This window comes from Ammospiza caudacuta, chromosome 2 (assembly GCF_027887145.1).
Source record: "Ammospiza caudacuta isolate bAmmCau1 chromosome 2, bAmmCau1.pri, whole genome shotgun sequence".
Classification (NCBI taxonomy): Eukaryota; Metazoa; Chordata; class Aves; order Passeriformes; family Passerellidae; genus Ammospiza; species Ammospiza caudacuta.
In genome coordinates, this window is record NC_080594.1 from 48,931,125 (window position 1) to 48,946,805 (window position 15,681).

Consider the following 15,681-nt stretch of genomic DNA (forward strand, 5'->3'; position numbering starts at 1 on the left):
TTTATAAAACTTACTCCCAAGTTGCTGTTTACCTCTGAAATGTCTGCAAAGGATGAGAGGCTTCCACAGACAGTGCCTGATAAACTTGAAAGATTGGTTTTTCAAATTAGTTCCGTAGGTGAAAGGGGAGTTGGCTTCTGTTCCCTGCAGCATAGATTGTAAATCAGTAATGGTGGAAGCACCTGTTTCCTTCTGGGCTGGTTTCTCTTGTTTTGCTTAGTTGCAGATATTCTGTATGTGCAGGTGAATTATTTACATTTTAGAAATGAATCAGAGGCAACAGCCAGAGGGGGCAAGCCAGTGTTGTGGTTGCCTTGGCAGCACCACCACTGCACAGGAAGTGACTGTGTTCAGTTTTATCTATTTCATTCCATATCTATTCCATCCACTGACATGCTCACTCCAGTTTTATCAAGTTATAAATTTATAAAAATTTATAAAATCAAGTTTTATCTGGAATTCTGCTCCTTATTCTTAAGGGCTGTTGAGACAGAGGAAATAGCCTGAAGGTACCCTGAGATTCCACTTCAAATGCTGCAGGAGAGATAAGATTTGGATCTTACATTTGTAGCTCAACCCCATCAATAACATTACTGAAAGAAATTCACTAAAATTGCTCCCTTAAAGGAGGATTGAGTAACACATAAACACATTGTAGATTTTGATTCAGGTTTTTAATAAATTCTGCCAGTAGAAGCTTTCAAAGGCAATGATATATCAATAAATAACAGTTAAATTGAGTTCCTGAGAAAGAACCTACCACATGAAAGAATGTCAGATAGATGTAAATAACAAAAAAATGGCATTACTATATAAAAAAGCAGTAATACTGAATCTTACATAAACTGTCACAACACAAGCACTGCATACCTCAGAACATTCCTTTCATACAAATGTAAACAAATACACAATCATTTTTGTTTAGTTTAGGCTGATGAATTCATATGTTGTTGCTTAGATATCTAAACAATGGATAGGATAGGATATGCTAAAAACATTAAGGAATAATATGTGGAATAATATACGGAAAAAATAATGAAGCTCCAGATTTAAAAATAAAATAAAGCAAAAACACATTAAAGGAGTGTTTTCATCAAATGTTATTAGGTCAATCACTTTAAATAGGACTGTTACACTAATCTGAATTATGGATTTTTGTGTGTGTTTACTTATTTAGTTATATATAATATATATGCAAATATGTATGGCTTAATTATCTTTAGTATTCTGATATCATCTTGAATAATTCTCACTTATACATAGAAGAAAAATGCATATTTTAACATAGTTAAAAACTGATATTTCAAAGTATGCCTATAATTTGACAGAAATGAAGGCCTATTGTGCTCCATCACAGCAACATTTTAACTCTAGACAAAGGGACAGAATGACCTACCAAATATGCCAACATTTTCCAATGTCAGTGCCTAAAACATTAGATCTTAAATGGATACACATGTGGGGTCTGATGTCTGGAAAGCCACATACCTCCAGGTTCCATAGGTGTCTGTGGAGCTGCACATGGGGCCTCGGTGCGTTATGGGAGCCCTGCGCTGGGAGATGCTCCAGTCTGGATGCTGTGCTGCCTCTGCCAGCTGGAGCCATGGCCTCTGTGCTGCTCCCTGCCTGAGCCAGCCCCATCCAGGCTCTCCCCACAAATCTGCTCCGTTGTAATGTTCTGGCTGCTGATCCACGTTGGGAAATGCGTGTGCCCGTGACCTGTGCTTGCTAAAACCATCTATTACATCAGACCACAACATCACTACTCAGGTATAACCTTTGCAATCTGTTTTACAAAATTAATATTGGATACAATCATAAGAGGAAGCCATCCACACAATACATTATCAACACACGGTTTAAAATGGTCTAATTTTAGACCCTTAGAAAAATGAATCCACAGGACCTGCCTGTGAATGGCAAGAAAAGGCCATTTCAAATAGAAAACCACTGCTCATGCAACATTCTTCACACACTAGACAATGAAATCACACCCAAGTTGCCACTTGCTCACACTTTCTATTACACTTCAATAAGCAGAAGGAAATAAAGCAGCTTCAAGGTTATGTCACAATTTTGAAATGTGGAAAATACATATAATAAACAAAAATCACGGTGTGAATACAATGGCATCAGTAAATTTAGAAAATTAGAGAGCAGTTTTCTTTTTTTCATTTTTCTTCTTCTTTTTTTTTCTTTCTTACATTATTGCACAGACCTTTCATCACATGTTCTTCAGATTTATGCATCTTCCTAAATGTGAAGTAAGTGCTATGGATAAAATAAAAATGTAGAAAAGAAGAACAGCAGCATGATTTGTCAAAGTTAATCCCTATAATTTAGTAGGAAAAAAACCCTGCTATAAACAAAATATAAGTGCTCTTTACTCATTTAAAAAACACAACGCTGACAGTTGCAGAAGTCTGTAAGTGTTAATCTGAGTAAGGGGGATGCTGACCTCAAATAAAATAGGCCAGAAATGACAGACTGCTGGCCTTGCAGATTTTGGTGAAGACCAGGATTTCAAGTGTAACTATCAACAAAGTTATTTACAGTAGAACTGACCTGAACTTTCAAGAGTGCCATCTTTAGGAACTGGCCCTGCAAGCTTCTTTTACTCCCCAGGATGTCTCCAGCCTCAGCTGAAGGTACACAAGTGCTGCAGGATCAGCTCCTAAAGGATCAGTTAAAGGCCCTATTGGATTTGAGATTAGTCTTATCTAGAGTACTCTATACAATAATTTACACATATACAGGCTGACAAGCTCCAGTCTGATCTACCACACCTTTGTCTTCTACATCAGACTTCTCAGACTGGCAAACTTCCATTCCAGAAGGTTTGGGATACCTGAATGGATACCCGTTGTCATCAAAGAATCTTCGGAAAGTAAACTCATAAAAAGCATGCTCTGTGTGTTTGTTGTTGGAAGAGGCTAGTGGATCCCAGGTCCTGGTGCTGTCACCACTAGCATCACTCCAAGGACTTTCTTCTTCAACTGGATCAAAATTTGAAGTGTCCATTGGATGGCTGATCTTTGGAACATAGGGAGCTGGCTGCCTACGGATATCGGTAGAGAAGTCCATAGAGTGAAAGAAAGAATGGGCTTTAATATCATCTGCTCCATTTCTTCCAAGCCTGTCCTCAGCAGCACAGCAGAGCTTTGTGATCAGATCAGTTGCCTCAGGGCTCAGCTTGATCTGTGAGGGAATGTGCAGTGTGCTTTCCCAATTTATTACCTGCAGGTAACAAAGGTATTAAGGAACTTCTGATCTGGAAACAGAACTCTTCCAATGGCCAACATGAACTGTACAGGAGTGCACACCTAACGAGTCATCTCACAGTCTGCACAGTTCACAGCTTCAAGATTGCAATTCCTGTTAGTAATTACTCTAATGAACCAGAAAAACATTGTTGGCTAGCAGAAAAAAAGAACAATACCATTTGTTAAAAAGGCAAATTCCTTCCAGAATATTCCAATAGTCAGATTTGAGAACATACTCAGTTTACACAAAGGAATTACTTCTCTTTGTCGCCAAAATATGAACTAGGAAAAGTGGTCACAAGACAGATCCTCTCTAAAAAAGACCTATCATTGCTCAATTGTGAAACACTTATATTGCCAACTGCAATTGTCACTGGCATATCAGGTACTAATAGGCACCCTAAGGAATTAAACGGATGAAATTATGCTTGAGAAATCACAATTCTGCTAAGAAGACTCATAAAACTAATATCTATCTCTGCAGCTGGACAAGTCAGTTCTAGTTGATATTCAGTGTCTTCATTTACTGGCAAAAGATGTGTGCTTGCACAGAACTATTTAAAATCAGGCTTTTTTAGCCATTACTCCTTTCCTTAGCAAAAGAAAGGGGAGTAGGTCTGGGAAGGGAAGGGTTAAAATTTTGCTACCACAGACTGGAACTTTGCTTCAACTTACCTTCAGCTGGGTTTCTGTGGGTGTAGGAGCCAGAAAAGGAGGCTGTCCCACTAACATCTCAAAAAGGATGACACCAACACTCCACCAGTCACAGAGCTGAGTGTATCCTGAAAGGCAAGTCAAAAGGTTGATCTCCACTAGCTAAGGGGAATGTGTATAGACCTGCTTGCAATTAAGTATTAAAACATACAGCACAAACTTCTGCCTTTTCTCAGACAAAAGGTTTGTGACTTCTGCTTGCTGACCTACTTTACTGCTGTTTACTTCTAGTAAAGATCTAATCCTGCTGTCCTTGAACCTGGCTGAATAAATTCTCAACAAAAGTGAGTCATGACACTGTCATTAAAAAGAAAGAAGGAGGGGTTTTTTGTGCGCAATCCCACAGCAGCACAAACTGAACCTCAAATAACAAAAATGTTTAGCAACTGATGTCCACCTTAGGTTCAGTGGAGATGACTCCACGACTTTGAAAAGCTGCCGAAAGACACAGCCTGGCTCTACAGACAGAAGAAAGCCACATACAACTCTCTGAGCAAGTTACAAGCAAAGGAACAACTTTAATCATTTAAGTGCTGTGAACAAGACCAATAAAGTGTATGCTTAAGATCGGAAAAAAAAAAAAAATTAAACATTGATTTCAATGGAATTTGTGTAATCAAATGATGTAGGATCCATTGTGAAATCTCTGTTAGAGAAGATCAGGCTTAGGATCTAGTTTGCAGACAACTCTGAACACCTAATCTCTTTGTTACAGTGACCATGTCAGTTCTGCAGGGATAGTCACCAAGTACTGTCCAAATTCCTCAAGCTAACCTTGTGAATGAAGGGTGTCCAGAGTAAATTCTGGAAAACTTTCTGTTGGGTTCCACAGGCTCTGGCTGAGAATATGGAGGACATATTTCCACAAGTTTATGTAATCCACGCTGAAGTGGCCCATCTGAATCAGTGATCCAGAATGTCAGCTGGCTACTCACTGGTCTGTGTAAACTTGATAGTTTTACTCCATGAGTACAGATAATCTGCTTTATACTTGAAAAATATCACTGTTAAAATTATCCAACATGTTTATAAGCAACCTCACTCAAAGGCCTCAGAGCGCGGACACACAAAGTATGGCCACCCCTAGTGTGGTGATGCTACACACTGGAGCATCAGGAGTTCTCCTTAATCTAACTGTTTGTGGCCTTCAGAATGGTAATCTTCCAAAGCAGCAAGATAATTCAAGGAAAAAAAAATAGTAAAATAGGACAAAAATACAGGTTTACCTACCTTTACGAAGCAGGACTTCAGGAGCAATGTAATTAGGGGTTCCAACTAATGAGTGGGCCAGACATCTCTGGTGCTGCTTCTTAGCTCTTTGTTCCAATGTCTTCAGCCTATCTCCACATCGACAGTTGGACACATCATCCCAAAGATCACTGGGCTCCATGCTGTCTTGTCTGATGTGGCTCCCTTTCATATGGGAGACAAAGTTCACATTTGTGATCATAAAACTTGACACACAAAGAGAGAAGTTTTTACTCAGATCCAGAGCCATTTTCTACTCTCATTGAAGAATGGCATTTGAACTTTAAACATTAAAGCCCTCCCATTCTGAATTGGTTTTCCATACAAAATGTCCAACAAAATCTCTCTGTCTCAGCACAAGAAAGTATAGTTCCATATGGAGGACACAGAACTATGGAGTATGCTTAAGTTAGCTACACCAATTGTTTATATCCTCTTTGCCAACAGACACCAGAACTCAACAGCACATACAGGAGATATATGGACTACTCCAAATCTGTGATTAAATTATTTCCCCAGCAAAAGAGACCCTCCCAACAAGTATAAACTGAAAAATTACTGCTTCTGCAGTGGGCAGCCACATTACTGACAGGGTTTTGAACAGTATTGGAAACAAAAGAACTGGAAACAAGCTAATTGAGTGAGTCAGAGAGAGACAGACACATTATATTGCCATTAACTGTTTGTCTAGTTTCCTGATCTGGCGTTCCTGCCAACAAGTAGGTGCTTGTTTCAAAACAAATAACACAATAGCATCCTAGAAAAAGGGTAAAAATATTACCTTTCTGATAGTATTTTGAATTGTGAGTCCACCTGAATCCAGTACACAGTCCAAAGTCAGTCAGTTTGATATGCCCATCGAGGTCTATCAGAATGTTGTCAGGCTTGATATCTCGATGAATAAATCCCATTTTGTGCACACTTTCTATGGCCAAAGTGAGCTCTGCAATATAAAATCTGGCCAGACGCTCTGGGAAGACCTCCATCCGAATCAGCAGGCTCATCATATCCCCACCAGGGATGTAGTCCATCACAAAGTACAAATTGTCTTTATCTTGGAAGGAGTAATAGAGTTTAACCACCCACTCATTGTCTGCCTCAGCAAGTATGTCCCTCTCTGCTTTGACATGAGCCACCTGATTCCGGTTCAGCACGTCCTTCTTCCGCAGAGTCTTCATGGCATACAGGGCATGGGTGTCCACTTTGCAGGCCAGGCACACCTCTCCAAATGCACCAATACCCAGAGTCTTGATTTTCACAAACATAGATTTGTCCATTTTGGCCCTTTTAAGTCTGTTGTAGTTGGACTCCTTCTGGTAGAGAATTTTCCTCATTTGTTCCTGTTCTGCTTCACAGAGGCCTGCCTTTACAAAGGAAAACAAACCACAAGAGCTATACTATTATATTCATAGCAAGAGAAAAACAAATGAGCATTCCCAAAACACATTTCTCAGAAAAATTAACCAAGAACCAGAAAAGATGTATTTGTGAGGGATATACTCTCTTGTCTGTCGAGGTATTTCTGAAAACTCACTGTGCCCAAAGTTGTTGCCTGAATTTGCAATATCTGAGATTGGTATGCCTGTCTCTTTTGGCTGAACAAGAAGGCATAGGGCAATATTGTCAGAGAGGGGAATACAACATAACAAACCTGACCTTGGGATATGGTTTACACCTTTCAAATGTGCACTTTGCCACTGCACTCCACCATATGTATGTGCACTTAAGCCCAGCTTAATTTAAACCTTAAATTAAAACTTAAACCTATGTGCAGCAGTTCACTTTGATCATGGTTTCCCCACGGCAACTCACATTAGCAGTTCCTAACTTGAGTACTGTTTGTTTGGTTTTCTGTTGTAATTAAAAAGCTGCTTTTGACCTACACATTTCCAAGTGCCTTGGAAACCTCCTTCAGAAATTGTGTTTCTTCCTCTGCCATAAACATCCTCCACTCTCAAGGTTTTAGATCTCCTGAGCATCTGTTCTATACACTTCTCTTTTTCCCCTCCCAAAATAGGCACCTAAAATCCTCAGCTCTGGTCTCCCCTCAGCCACTGCAGCCCAGACCCTGGTGCTATTTCCCTCCTAAATGTATCATTTTCCCTCTGCACCCAAGCTGTAGAACAGCTGGCCTGTCCACCTTCCATCTCCAGAGAGCCTCCGAGTAACTGCAAGTAACATTTCACAGGGCTGTAGGGAGAAACCTCCTGGAAAAGAAAGAAGCAGCTGGATCCAACCAGATTTCCCCCACCTTTCAAGACAGAGCCTGCAGAGCGCCAGCTCTGCCAACTTCAGTGTCTGGCCCTCTGATGAGAGCCACTGGTGGCCTCCACCAGCAGAAACCCCTAGGCTGACCCCAGGCTCCTCTTGCAGCATACTCTTGCAGCATACTCTTTTCTTTCTGCACACCCCAGATCCAAAATCCTGAATTAATTGGCATCAACTGAACTACTTCTGAGAGAAAGATCAGTGCCTGGTGAGAAGGGGCCATTGGGAGGGTGAAGGGGCTGAAGCTCACTGATTAGCAGGCTAGAAACCCAAGCATACACCCACAGGGCTGCTGCTTAGGCTGATTTAATTTCACATCTGTAGTCTAGGTATTTAAAGATGAATGTGGGCAGCCAGACTATGCAATGAGATCCTCACAGTATAAAATTAAATCTGTATGAATAAAGGATGGGGTAAGTCTACAGAAACTAGCAGAACAGGTAGGATGAAGTTTCAGACTGAAGGAAAAAGCCAAATCAAAACAAGAAATACTGTTTTTGAAATGAAAGATAACTACATCAATCCATAATAGAGGAAATATTTACTTTTTAGGGTAAAATAACGAGTGCGCTCTGTTCTTGCTAATTCTAGAATAATGCAATATTAAGATAGCAAAAATCTCCTGCATGTGTATTTTCAGTCAGTGATAAGGTTTCTAGGGAAAGGAGTTGTTTTTGTTTACACCTGAATTATCTCTGAGTGAAGGAAAGCTGAAGAGTCAGAAGAGAAGAACTAGTACAATTAGATCCTGTAATACCTCTCTAGAAATCATTCCCTACCTCAGTCTCAGGAAAATACTCAAGCAACACAATATAACCTGTACTTGCAGTGAGGACAAGCTATTAACTGTCAGTAAAATGCCAATGTTTCAAGAGATTTTCCAAGAATATTCTCTTAATTCTAACCTCAGTAAACAAACTCCTGAGTTTTCTGGTGCAATGTGAGCATCGAATCAATTGCCTCTGGAAACTGACTGTGCTAGGGAAGATTGGGTAGTTAGTTAATTATTATCCATTATGTGTTAATGACAGCTTTTCCTAGAGCTTATCCTTTAATGCAAAAGTAGACTAATCATATTCCAGTCATGCCTAAGAAGAAAAAACCCCTCTTCCTCTTTCAGAAGTAAAAATTAAAAACACAACTACCAGACCAATCATCAAAGCTTGGCAGCCTTGTTTTAAGCAGCACTATCAGAGAGTCAGCTTCGATTTGAGAGCTGCAGTTAGGCATGAAAGAAGTTCTATCACCCAAAATGCATCTCCCTGAGACCTGCCTCTAGAATGAGTTCTGACAATGGTCCCAAAATCAGTCCAAGTCAGTCCAATATGGTTACCTGCATGACATTATCACTTATATGTGTTCAACAGACAACTTCCAGTCAAGTATTACACAGTCACCTGAAAATATGGCACAGCGACTGCCAAGCTGAACCATGGCTTTGGTGAATGGGCAGCAATCATGGAACAGTGAGGAGGAACTTGAGCAAAGAGTTTTGCAAGAGCTGCCAAAGTACTGCCAGAATTATCTCAGCCTCAAGCCTGCATTTTAAGTTCTTACCTATAATATGGGGGTTTTTTGCCTCATTTTACTTTTCTGGTATGAACAAATATCATTTCACATCTCAGGTTTTTCAAACAGCCTCCCAGACCTGCATCCACACTTTTAAGGGGATACAGTCTGGTATAGGGAGGTGTCTGATACCTACTACTTCAGTGGATTCTGCCTTTACAATTTTTTTTTACAAATTAAAAACAGCAAGAATCAATTTGACCCTACTAGATTTTACAATAACAAAAAAAGAATTACTTTTGCCATTTCTTGCTCCAATTGTAACCTTCTGTTAATTTTCTGCTGGTAGGTCTTTATGACATTCTCTACATGTTGCTCCATGTAGAACTTGAAGGCAAAAGGTGAGTAGCTCTTTATCCGGGATTCTCGCTTTTCCTCATCTTTGCCATTTTTTCGCACAGGCACCGGAGACGTCTGAATCTGCTTTTTATCTTTGCTTGGTTTTTCAGCTTTAGTGCTCTTGCTGCTTTTGTCATTTCTGTCACTGCTCTCTTCAGCCTTGTTGCTTGTTGAAGTGGGGACCACACGCAGAGTCTGCTCCACACCGGTGCACAAGCAGTTGATATCAAACTGCTCAGAGGTGCCAGGAAGGAACAAATGCTTGGGATAGGGCGGGGGTGGACAGCGCAGCTCCTGGTTACCGTAATCCACATCAAGCTGGTAGGCATTAGCTGCTCCAGGTGGTGGCACGTGCTGCTCCATGATCTCCAGGCCATCCACAGCCGGTGCCTGTGCCGGCAGCCACGCAGGGTGGGACGGTCCCACTGCAGTCTGAGGCTCTGGTCTCATCACGCGCATGCTCTTCACTGGCTGCAGGATATGAGCTGACGTGACTGCCGTGATTGTGTTTGGAGACGTGATGGAAGGATCGGGTTTTCCTGGAGGAACCTGTCTCATAGACACTGTCACTTGTGGCTGTTGCTGGTGGTTGTTGAAGGAGTTTGTTCTGCTTGGCACTGCGGCATCAGGTCTGAAGGATACATGTTGCCGTGGAGATGTTTCTATTCCTGGGTTTTGTACAGAATCTCTGCGTGATGGTGTTGCTGCCTGCCACTGCTGAACTTGAGGATTATTCATGTCATAGAGGTCCATGTTTAGGCTATTTCTAGATGGAGTCAATAGATTTTGTGGTGGACTGTCTGAAAAATCATTAGCAAAGGCTGGACCTCTGGATATCACATGCATTTGATGAGAAGAAGGACTTGTCTGCTTGTGGTGAGAATGTGAGATATACAGGCTTGCTGGTGCCTGCTGAAATGCATGACCAGTGTTGTTCTGAACAACTGCCCCTTTATTTGGGAGATTGGCATATCCCCCCTCCTGCTGCATCTTGTTTTGGAAGGATGGACTCCGCTGAACACCATATCCCATAGGTTCTCCCTGCACCATCATGTGCTGCCTGGTGTAATGTTGGCTGTTGCAGCCATGAGACGCCTGCAGCTGCAGGGCCTGACTGCTGTGATTAGCCACTGGATAATTAATCACAGAAGACTCCATATTTGCAGGGTATGCTTTCTGCTGATGGCTTGTTTGTGTGCTGTGAGTGCCTACTCCAGAGGGTCGCTGCACAGGAGCAGTCATAGCTGAAGACTGAGAAGTAGAGATTAAATAGTCCATGTATGGCCTGGGAACCTCAGCAAGCATATTTGCACCTTCTGCTCCAAAGCCTGTCCCTTCATAGGCTGCATTACTGATCTGATGGTAGGACGGAAAAGATTCATTTGATCCTTCAAAGCTTGGCCTGCGGGTTACATTATTTGGCACAATACCCTTTCCTTTATAAAAAGAATACAGAAGAACGTTAGGAAACAATTCAGGTGAACCAATGACTTTGTATTACTCATACATCTATACATACATACACACACACACATATACACACTGCTCAGGGAGTATGTGTTTTAAAAACACCTTTCAAAACCCAAATTAAACTCTCTGAACATTTAAAGTTATAGGTGCCAAGTATACCTACTGATAACGGTGCCAGATCACAATAATGCTCATGCCAGGAATCATCAGGGAGTCCTATCAAATAATGGAAATAGAAACACAAATTCCCTAACTATGAACTCATCAGACTACTCTACAGCCTGTTTCTTAAAGCTGGACCAGTATTAGCAGTCATTGCTCTCAGACAGGAGGAAGCTACAGAGCAGAGTGTTAAATACAACAACAGGAGACAAAAAGCTCCTGGAAGGACTTTCTACACAACTTAAAGTCAATATTGCTATAAACTACTAGGCCATCACAGAGTCCATCTTCTGCACAGTGAGCCACCTGCTCACACTGGTTTTCTGTTTACATCTCTCTCTTCCATCATTCTCAAAAATCCCTCTTTCCTTCTCCTTCATTTAAACAAAGGCATCATACAGTTTGTCCTGTATTCCTTCCAATGTGTTGGACACTGAGTACCCCTTCACATTACTCATCTTCCATCTGTTGGGAAGGAAAATCTTTCAGGGTGTCAACATATTAATCTTAGCTTGAAGAATGTGCAGAGACAAGACAGAAGCATTCCTACAATGGAAGTGTCAACGGCACTTTTCATCAGTTCTTTGATCTGAGGACAAATTGCAGGTGTATAAAGCACTGGCTGTGCTAAAAAGACAAGGGAAGACTCTGTGCTGCTGTTATGTTTTTGTTCCCCTTCTGCTTCTTTAGCTCTCACAAATTACAGGACTTGGCCCATTTATGCCTAGACCATTTCCTTTTAAAATCCTGACTTAAGAATAGCCATACTGACATACTAACAGGCTTCAACAGTGCGTTACAATTATATACAGCCAGCAGTACAGCACACCCCAGCTGAGCACAGCTGCTGACTCCTCACCTTGACACACAAGCCCTGCTGCCACAGGGGCACAGGGACACATAGGGACGTGCAGAGCATTAAGAGAGGTTTCTGCACACTCTCTGCACAGTGTGAGTGTGCACCACACTAAATGATACCCTCATAAAGAATGCAATGTTTTGAAATGGAATCAGGCTGAACAAATAACCAGAGATCTTTAAAGTGAAATCTATAATTGGCAGCTCTTTCTCCTGTGATAACACAAGGCCAGCATTACTGAGGCTGTTCGTACAGCAGCACCCCTGACAGCTCACCTGCTGGGACACAGTGAGATGCACTGAATGAGGCTGTAGCAATCCTAAGCATCTTAAGAAGTGGCTACCCTGGCCTGGAAGTGGGAGGCAGCTAGTAAGACCCATTTGTCATCTCTGTCAGCAGGATTCATCCTGAGCCTTGGGGGCAAGCTGACTTTGCTTTCCCTTATCAGAGGCCACAAAGCAATGTAGCAGCAATAACTGTCCTTCTTTGGGACACATAATTCAGCTGTGCAAATAATCTTGATGTCAAGAGAGATATGATGTCCACCTCCTAGATTTGCACAGCAGTAAGTCTGTTCTGGTCAATAGGGGAATATTTGGATTTGAACAACAGATTGCTTAAGAAGGTGGACTATGAAAGTGTACACAGACAACTCTTTGGAAGCAGGTGAGCTGTACTGAGGTTCCAGCCCAGCTGGCCTTGCAAGCTGGCACTGTCTCCTACAAGACTGCTGTGGAACACTGCTGTCCAACACTTCTCCCCAGCAGCGATACTTCTTTAAAAACTGGCTTATTGCAAGAAAGAAGAACACAATTAAAAAAAAAAAAATCATGCTCACCTGGTGAGGTTTGCTTAATTACACGTACTATCTGTTCATTTCTGGGATCCAAGTAGCTCATCTTACTGATGTACTCCAGGGCTGCCTCAATACTTCTGCTCCCTGTCTGCTTCAGTGCCCGGACAGCCATCTCCTGCAAAGCACACAAGAATTGAATCACATTGTGACAAAATCCAAGGACTGCAAGCTGAAGAGCAGTAAGTGTTCTTACATTAATAGGAGCATTTTAAACATCAGATCACAGCTGCCTGAAGCCAAATGGACTCGTATTTTGAAACCATTTGCATGCCTTACACAACTCAAAAATCATAAGAAGAAAATAATAAAACATACAACCTACCCAGATTCTAGCAATTAAAGAAGCACCAAATTAAAATGTGTATTTCAAGAGCCCTTAAAACAATCTTTGAATAAGGTATGGAAAAGCCAGCATAATTTCACACTGGATGTAATGTAATGTAATGTAATATAATGTAATGTAATGAAAATTTAGCTGTTAGTATTTGAGAGCATGTCTCTTAGTCACACCTGAACACAGTAAAAACTTTATCCTTTCACAAATACCACAAAGAAGCTAATTAGGCAGGGGTTGATTTCTGCTCACTAGAGTCCACAGGGAAGAAAAATTGCTGTTTTCAGTTCAGCTGGGACATCATCCACTATTTGTTTGGAAAATGACTGGGCATCCCAAACTGAAAGCTACACTGTCAGTCTTTTAAGCTGTATTTTATTAACAACTATGGTTAGCAGTAGTTGCTGCTGCTAAAACTACTGTAGTTGTTAGCAGCAACAACTACTGCTAGCTGTTGCTACAGCTCCTAGCAGTTTGTTTGTACTTGTACTTGTAGCTAGGGTATATTAAACACCTTTCAATGACTCAAGCACCATGTGGTTGCAAAGCAAAATTCACAAATCCTCATGAGGCTCCATGGTGTTTTCTGAAATGAAGGAGAAATTGAAATCCAGAGCTTTAATGTCGAATTTCACTCACAGAACTTCACCCATCAAAAAGCTGGATACCTACTCAAAAGTAGTTGCTGAGCATCTTTCTATAATCACCTCCAAAAGGCAATTCATAAAATAGGTATAAGAGGAGATAAACCCTAGTGACTTAGTGACGTGATAAGAGAACTAACTTGAACTAAACTCCCAGTTCTTAGACGGCTGATCCCGAAAGAAATGAATGCTACCACCAAGGATTTGCCTGCAAATGTCAGTATCCTATTCTCTTGCCACTTTTATTATTATTTTTAGGGGAATTCTGTCATGACAACCTGCCCACCGAGCGCTGAATCAGAGGGAGGTCGTGCCTCCCTGGCTCGGCTGCCCGGTTGCAGATGTGGAGCCGGGTTGGCACTGGAGCACGGCTCTCCCAAGGGTCACTTCTGGGCACTGGCTGGCAGTCGGGAACTCCAGCTGGAGCAAAGGGCAGCTTTGCTACTCTGTACACTCAAATACCCGCTAATTGTTTACTTAGCAAGGGAGGCCCATCTCAGATGACACCAATTCACACTTAGCACAGAGCCACATGCTGGCACTTGGCATCTTGTTTTGCTTTACTCAGACCCCTCCTACTGCCCCCAAAATGGCAGCAGTTCCTTCATTAGTCAGAGGTTCTGCTTGTGGAATAGCTATAGCAAGCTGAATATTTTTCATACAATTTATGACTCATAATTCATAGAAAGGCAATAGTTGGTTTCACATTTCCTATAGCTGAAATACTTCACTGGCATCAACATATTACTAAGGACAATTTTAAATCATGAGAAAAATATTATGTATGAAGGAAAGAATTTCCCACAATGTTTTTTCCTCTTTCTTTTTTTCTTCTTGTGGATACATTTCTAAAGTATTAGCAAATGCACATCTTAGTGCTCACCATTCTCATCATCCAGGGACACTGGGCTTTTACAGCCCTGTTCCACATGGCTGCTAACATACTCTGTCCCATTTACAGCAGCTGGATCTAGCCTTAGGTCACAAGTCTAAGTTTCCTAAATTAAATGTTCTCTATAAGCACATTTGGGCTGGTTTGGATGTTGGGTAACAATTGTATTAATGATTAATAAAACAGCCCACATGGTCCATTTCTCCCTCTCTGATCTGTGCTGGCTGTATATCATTCAAAGGGGCTAAAATAGGAGAAATGTTATAATCTCTGAAAGCATACTGTAACTTTCTCCTCTTTTGCCATTGTCTGTGTCTGAAAAGCAAAAGTAAAAACAACACTGGTCTTCCTGAAACTGCATGTTCTACCTTCAGCACAGTTTTAGGAGACTCATATTTCAAGTTCAGCAGGAATAATGTGATGGAACAGGCACAACACATTCCACTGAGCACAGCTGGATAACCTAAGAGGCCAGCAAGAGCTTGGGACCAGCAAGTGTGTCAGTGGCAATCTCACCCTTGCAAGGCCCCAGTGCAACAGCAGCCCTGTGCTCCAGCTCCCCACTTTCGCTAGGTCAGCTCCCACCCTCCAAAGGGTTTCCTCCTGACACACCCTGTTTGCTCAGCATTTACATTACTGCTGGAGAAAATAAGTAGGGAAAACATGAAGTAAGGCAAAGTAATAAAAGGAAAAATGTTTTCCTCAGAGGCAAATCACAGATAATCACATTTTTCCACCCAGGAGATAAATCCCTCTAGGGCATGTGATACTCAAGGAGAATGGAGGACAACAAGAAGGCCCAGCAGTGTTGCAGCTGGCATTTGCCCTCTTCTGCATCATTCTTCCTATTGCCACTGTCCATGCCCACAGCTCTCTTCTCTCTGGCAGTCACCTGAAAAGAGCTCCATTACCTCCAGCACCTTTTCCTCAGGGACTGAAGACATGCTGATGTGTGGCTGAGGATCACAGAGAGTGTGCTCTGAGGTGGCTGCTGGCTCCTGAGGCACGGGGCCCTTCTCCTTTCTATGCGCAACACAGGGATGAGCTCTGAGAGCAAGGGAGC

General features: G+C 41.7%; 1 protein-coding gene across 3 annotated transcripts in view; it reads right to left on the reverse strand.

Annotated features, from left to right (window-relative positions):
• Nucleotides 1–658: 658 nt before the first annotated feature.
• Nucleotides 659–15,681, reverse strand: part of LATS2 (large tumor suppressor kinase 2) — a 48,661-nt gene continuing 33,638 nt past the window's right edge. For 2 of the 3 annotated variants that reach the window (XM_058825097.1, XM_058825099.1), the window contains exons 3-8: nucleotides 12,731–12,863; nucleotides 9,300–10,837; nucleotides 6,007–6,589; nucleotides 5,208–5,390; nucleotides 3,939–4,045; nucleotides 659–3,237 (exon numbers count right to left, since the gene is read on the reverse strand). In XM_058825097.1, coding sequence (XP_058681080.1) covers nucleotides 2,743–3,237; nucleotides 3,939–4,045; nucleotides 5,208–5,390; nucleotides 6,007–6,589; nucleotides 9,300–10,837; nucleotides 12,731–12,863 — 3,039 coding nt within the window. In that variant the 3' untranslated portion in view covers nucleotides 659–2,742. The remainder of the gene's footprint in view (nucleotides 3,238–3,938; nucleotides 4,046–5,207; nucleotides 5,391–6,006; nucleotides 6,590–9,299; nucleotides 10,838–12,730; nucleotides 12,864–15,681) is intronic. The other variant, XM_058825098.1, reaches the window with a different exon arrangement.